General features: G+C 36.0%; 1 protein-coding gene across 7 annotated transcripts in view; it reads right to left on the bottom strand.

Annotated features, from left to right (window-relative positions):
• Positions 1 to 6,938, bottom strand: part of LOC108690971 (four and a half LIM domains protein 2) — a 129,243-nt gene that overhangs the window by 25,179 nt on the left and 97,126 nt on the right. The window contains exon 1 of one of the 7 annotated variants that reach the window (XM_018198529.1): positions 3,163 to 4,909. The exons of 5 other annotated variants lie outside the window; for them this stretch is intronic. In XM_018198529.1, coding sequence (XP_018054018.1) covers positions 3,163 to 4,854 — 1,692 coding nt within the window. In that variant the 5' untranslated portion in view covers positions 4,855 to 4,909. Of the gene's footprint in view, positions 1 to 3,162; positions 4,910 to 6,938 lie in introns of those variants that run through there. One more of the 7 variants, XM_018198531.1, reaches the window with a different exon arrangement.

Below are 6,938 nucleotides of genomic sequence, written 5' to 3'. Positions count from 1 at the left end.
GTATAGAATTTCTAAGAAAAAAGAAATATATATATACAGGCAATTTTAAGATTGACAATTTCTATTTGTGATTATTGAAAACTACCGAAAGAAAGAATATCGTTCTTTTCAATTTTTTTTCGACAAGCTATGGTTTAATTCATCATCAAGATGCTGCCAAAATAACGTATTTTGGCAATAAGAACAAACTATCCTCAATTTATTGCATTTTATTGAAAGAGATGAAAATAAAATTCAAAAAAAAAACTAATAAAATATTAAAATAGTTACAAAAATAAAAATTATTTTTCAATAAAAACTGATTTTTAATTTATTTTTCGTTAAATATAGAACGTTTAAGTAAATAATCAAGATATCGAAATGTCGCAGCAGAAATAAATATAATATCAGAAATATAATATCTCGAGGGCCGGAAGAGAGGGCGAATTAAAAATATTCAGACGACACTTCGCGACGCGAAAAAGAATGAGACATCTGATGAATTTCGGCGTCAACGACAGTCTTGTCGCCGTGTAAATGTCGTGCTAGATGCACGCGCGCGCACGATGTATACGTATATTATTTGCAGACGGGTATGAGATTGATATTTTGGGAGACCCCACGCGAGAAGCACACGGCACCAATAAACGCCGAGGCACCGACGAGGATTCCGCGCAAATATCAAGTGTATTTTGTTATGGCGTTTACGTATTGTTCAATTGTAAAAGCACCCCCGATTGTGAAATTACATCCCTCACATGCTCGAGGAATCGCTGATATGAAGCAAAGCGAGCGGCGTTAATTGATTTCAGCGCCAACTGCTTGTGAAATCTGAATATCGTTGTTTCATGAGACATCTTGAGCATAATTTCTAATTTTGATGGGCACACTCACATGTTAATATTAGTTGGTTCCTCGATTGGCAGAATGATTTTGCATTGCCAAAATAATAGCTCCTTAACTGATCTGCTATTAGATATTTTTAAATATTACTTTGCGTGACAGGGGATAAGATTGTACAAACACAAATGAACGAAAAAGGCCCTTTCAAAACAGGTTTTAGTGTCAAAAATAATATTTTTATGTAAATTTTACAATTTCCAATTCAAGCAAACTCCGCACCGATTATTTTGAAATGAATTTGAAATTTTACATGTTCGAGATATTATATTGTGATTATATAATCTGAGACATACTCGAAATATTTATCTTTACATTTATTAAAAACTTAATATGCTTTAATTACATTCAATAATCAACTTGATTTCCATATATTTGGATAGTTGTAATGCCAATATTTGGCTACTAGTTTTACAAAAGTGGGCAAATATGTCTACAGTAGAGATAGTGGGTGGGATTCTTTAGTAACGAATGCTCGCTTTGCGTAGCCAAATATTCGAAATATTTTGAGAACAAGTATTGCGCAAGATCGGAACCAACTTGTACGAGATTCCACGCGCCGTAACGTCCGAACGTGAAGGAGATTTTCCTTGCAGTATGAAAAATAAAGTTAATGAACTGCCCGGTTCATCCACCCTTGTCGAATAACGTTTATTGACACATTGGACGCATGAAATAAAGTAAACCAACAATCAATGGAGATTATTTTTAGTCGTCAAATAACGATGGATATTAAAAGACTCCTTCGTCGTGAAACCTGCTTGTGGCTATAAATATGATTTCTGAACGTAACAAGTAAGTGTTCTAACTGTACGTAAATTCCCGTTCTTTTTTAACTCATTTCATACAGATTAAAGATCCGCAATAGCTACATCAACTGGTCGATTGTAATGTCAAAAATGGAAGTACACACATTTTTTTTTATAGCTAATGTAAATGACTTTCGTCAAATACAAACTTTAATTCAATAAATATATAAAAAATGTTCCATGTTTAATAATTTACATATAGAATAATTATTAACACTGATCAATTTCGGCCTTTTCTTTTTAAGTTATTTTGATAATTATTTTATTTTTATTTTATGTTTTTATTATTAGATTTTTGAAAGAATTTCTAACTTACTTTATGAGAACATTTTACTTGATTTTCGTCACAAACAATGTTTTATTTGTAGGTACATAATTACAGCATTTATATAGATCCATATACCTCTCCTCCCCCCATAAGTTTCTCATATAATATCTTATAACAGTAACTAACTTTGGAACTAAAACATAATGAAGCTTATGAATAAAAACTAGATGGAATTAAATGAAAATTGAAATTAGAAAATAATAAAGAATAAAATTAATTATGTAAAATGTTTCGCATAAAGATTGAAATTAATGAAGATTTTTGAAAGGACGAAATAATTAAATTACATAGATTAAAATTATGATTATCACTTAAAATTTTTCAACGATTTATGCATCAGACGATCATCTAATTGTTCGAAAATTTTCCATATTTTCATTCAATTACAGTATCTTGAAGAATATAATAGAAACGATAATGAATTTTATATCGTTTGCGGTGTACTCACGTATTGCTGAAGATTTTTGCATGTTGTTATTGTATTCTAGAGATCGATTCTGAGCTATAAAAAGAATTATCATATTGTAGTGTATCAACAGAAGCTGAGAATTTTATAATTGCACGAATCTGATTAACTATTAGAAAGTTCAATATAGAAACGTAATAATTATTTGATATTGGTTTTTTAAATCGGAGTATATTTATTATTTTTTTAATATCTATATAATCCAAAATCCGAATTATGTAAAATAAATTTGTAATTTATTTATTTATTTTTTATAAATTTTAAAGAAAAAAATTGATATAGGTGCAGATTATTATTTGATGATACGAAGAAAAACTAAATTAAAAAATCTAATTATCATATTTGTAAAAAATATAAAAAATTAATTAGAAGCATTGTAATTATGATAAAAGATATCAATAGTTGCTCTCTAATCAGATTAGCAACTATTAATATTTTTTATTATATAATTTCAATATTTCTAATTAATTTTGTATACTTTGAAGATACAATAATTAATCTTTTAAATTTGGATAATAAATTAGAATTCAAATATATCTTACAGTATAGAATAAAAATTTGAAATATTATATTATTCTGTATCAGTTCTATTATCTTAGATCCGAATAATGATTACAAGATTATTTTCTAACTAAGAATTTATGCAATTATAAAACGCGCGGCTTCGATTCGAGTATTACCCAGAATGCTTTGTTCTGATCGGTGTCAGGGATTGTGTACTGTATAGGTGGTCTTCCAGAACTCACATCCTCCGCATCCATGAATTCATCATCATCCTCTTCGAGCGATGATTTCGATCTCGAGTCTTCCCTTCTCCTCCAAACGCTCGACCCTTTCGAATTGTCGAAAATAACATCTTTGATTCTTTCATGGTCCTCCTCGCTGGCGTTTTCGAAAGTAGACACTTTTAACTCCTTCGTCTTTTTCTTCCGCGATTTTTCCACGAACGTGACTGCATTGGTTGCCGTGTAAATCTGTTTATCCTGATCATCCGACTGATCTCTCGAGCTGGACCGAAACCTTTTGCTCTTAAAAGACTTTCTAGCGGAGTTACCTCGAAAAGACATATCCCTTCTGCTCTCGGAGAGTCCGATGACATTGTTAACTAGCTCCTCTAAGGCTTCGTCATCCAACAGCATCTCCTCTAAAACAGTCTGTACTTCTACTGAGACGCTCTTTTTACTTTCCGATCTGGATAACGATGGGCTGTTAGTTGGAGATGTGTTCGTTGACATATCCCGCAATAAATCGCGCACCGTCTGCACGGATATGTCAGACTTGCGACGTTCCGGATCTTTTTTCGATTTCTTTATGCTCAAATTTTCTGCAGATTTACTGATCTCCGCATTCCTAGATTTCAGTTTGGTAGGTTTTCTCAAGATCGTCGTGGAGGATTTACCAGATTTCGGTTTTTTCTGGCTGACGAAGGTCCTCTTCTCTTTTTCAGTCTCTTCGATAATTGGCTTTTGAGCAGTCGAGTTAATTTTCGTAAGGTCGTTCGAGAATTTTTTCATTTTTTTGGAAACGTCGATATTCTTCGATTTCTTTGATAAATCTGGAGATTTGGAGGAAGATTTCTTCGGTGTTCTTCGCGTGATCTTTTTTTCCTCGTGATCAGATTCATCAACTGACGAAGCCGACTGTGAATCCTTGTACCTTTTGATAATCGGGAAGCTATCGAAGGAACTCATGGTGGGCGCATCGTTGCCCGAGTCTTTGTCGAAGGATGTGTCCATTTCGCTTGAGGAGACAGATATTTTGTTTTCGTTGTGAGCAAACGTCGGGATCGGTGTAGGTACCCTGACATACTTTTCTGGCTCTGGCGGGGCCAGCGATCGCACGACTTGTTGTAAACTTTGTCGAATTTCCGTATTGATTTCCTCCAAGAATCTTTTCGTTTCGTTATAATCATCGTTGTCATCGTTATAATATCGATCAGCTTTAATGATCCACGTTTCATCGTCTTCTCGCATGAGACAACTCCAGTCTGGGCTGAGCCTTGAATCTGGACTAAGCCTCGAGTCTGGTCTGGAGCCGCCAAGCAAATATCTGGTGCTGCATTCCGATAAGGTGCTTCGACCGTCGAAGTTTTTATCCAAAGACCGGAGTTCGCTTCGCACTCTCAGACTGTATTCGTGCAGATTTTCGAGTTTGTGCTTAGCGTCACGAGGAAGTCTTACATCGGTCGAGTGACTAAAACTGCAGAGCGAATCATGAATGCTTTGAATGTCATTGTTAGCCGGCTCATGATATGAGAGGCACGGTGTTGGCGGATTGATGCTAATCACTACACTGTCAGATGCGTGTCGTAGACACGCCAGCAGTTCCAAGACGCCGACGCAGCCGACCAATACCGATAGCAATAAACCCATCTTCGAGTTAATTATTGAGAATGATTCAAGTTATCTTATGAATGTTCATATTTTAACAATTTAATTTATTTGAACAAGGAATTTTATGAGCTTATCTTGTAGGCAGAAATTTAAATTTAAGACAAGATTTTTTTACAGGAATTTCTTCGATTATTGAAATTGCAATTTTGTTTATATCGATTACTGGTTATATTTGTTGTCTTATTGCCTAATACATATGAGTCTTGTACTTTCAATTAGCTATAAATAATTACATTCTGGCAGCATTTCGAAAGATGATCTAATTCTTCACTTTTCATCAAATAAGATCGCATCGTTGCTAATATTAACTTCACTGACGTCATTCAAAACCAATACTAGGAAACTCTTATTAACAATTACAAACATATGAAATATTTTAATTAACATTTTTTAAATAAAACTAAAAGATTTTTTTTCTACTGATCGTTATATGCGATTTACTAATTTCTTTCTGTCTCGATAGAAATGGTTAACTAATTGTTGTTATCACATAACCAAAGAAAGAGAGAAAGAAAGAGCGCCAATTCGCTGAAGATTATAGGAGTCTTCAGAGTTACACGCCAACCTTCTTTCAAATTAGTCACGATTTCACCGCGCCACATACGAATTTTCTCTCTGCGTATATAATCGGAATTTGTAATCTTACAAGTTTGTGCGAATACTCTGCATTCCGATCGATGAAGGATAATTTTGGTACACGCCGTACGAGCGCGAAAATCCAATCGCAACACTTGTATTATGCTTCGCATTCGCACAAGAATCCCAGCGAGATATTCTTCGCCTGATGTCAATGTCTTCCCGAGGGAATATTCAAGAGAATCCCGACGTGAGATAAATTCGAAATTTCATGATTTTTCTCACAGTTGTGTTCAAATAGAGAGAGATACAATTGATGAGAAATTCCAACTTAGATAACATTCTCAGGGATATTTTTCTGCATCCTTCCAAAGATTCATTTCAGATTGATATTCTGGTAGTTCTTTCTGAAAGCATCGTCCGGATGGGAGCCTTTGACTTTTCGCGCGAGGCAACCTCGTGGCCTCAGCGACGTGAGCACCGGTCTCTCGTAAGCATGGTAGTAATTCTTGGTGTCGATGACGTCACCAAGAAGACAGACGACGATTACGTGATTCTGAGAGGGGGGCCGGACCACCCACGCGTCACTCTGGTCCTCTACTAAGAAACGTTCTCCACTCGTCGACGAAGGCGCATTGCGATATCTCTCGCCCCCTCTTTCTTCTGCTTTTCCTTTCTTTCTCTCCCTTTTGGCGCTTGATATCGGAACAAATGAACGGTTACCCGAACACGAGAATCATGTCTGATCACGCGATTATCGGCTTATCCATGCGGCCGGATGGCGGTCGAAGCACTGTTTTATTTTCCGCGGGCAAAAGCGGCTGGCCAGGCTGGTGGCCGTCGGCTCGTTATGTCTCGACGTCGACGTCGACGTCGCGAAACGTCGGATACGATGTGCGGGGCCTGGCTAAAGGCTAAAGTTAGCCAAATGTCCCTGAACACGAATCCCTGTCCTTAATGCACGATGTGATGAACGGCGCGATCGATCGGTACGGATGATAATTAACGATGTTGATCCGCAGCAGCAACAGCAGCAGTCGCCGCTGCTGCCATGCTGGTTGCCAATATCGTTGACCATCGATCGTATCTGTTCAATAATCGCAGCTTGTTAACGAGAGAAAAGCAAACTCACCGATGTTCGAATGCGAACGCATCGAATGTGACTCTCGTTCGTTAGAACAACTCGAATATTTCAACCACGTGATGACGCCGATAATTTCGTATGGCTGCCAGAAGAGCAGATCTGACGTATTCAAGAAGGTAAACAAAATTTTTAATATATTTTTGATGAACGTGATACATCAATTTGGCTCTTAGCCACTAATGATTAACTGATTCATCTCGAGTTCTGATCGTTTGATAGCTCAGGTCGATTTCGCTCGAGTCGGTTAACTTTAATTATAATCTCTTGGATACCTTTCTCTATCAAAAGGTAAGATTAAGATAAAGATTCCATTACATTATTGCAACGTTAATGGAACATCAAG

Source organism: Atta colombica, unplaced genomic scaffold, assembly GCF_001594045.1.
Source record: "Atta colombica isolate Treedump-2 unplaced genomic scaffold, Acol1.0 scaffold38, whole genome shotgun sequence".
NCBI lineage: Eukaryota > Metazoa > Arthropoda > Insecta > Hymenoptera > Formicidae > Atta > Atta colombica.
This window is presented reverse-complemented; position numbering and strand designations above follow the sequence as displayed.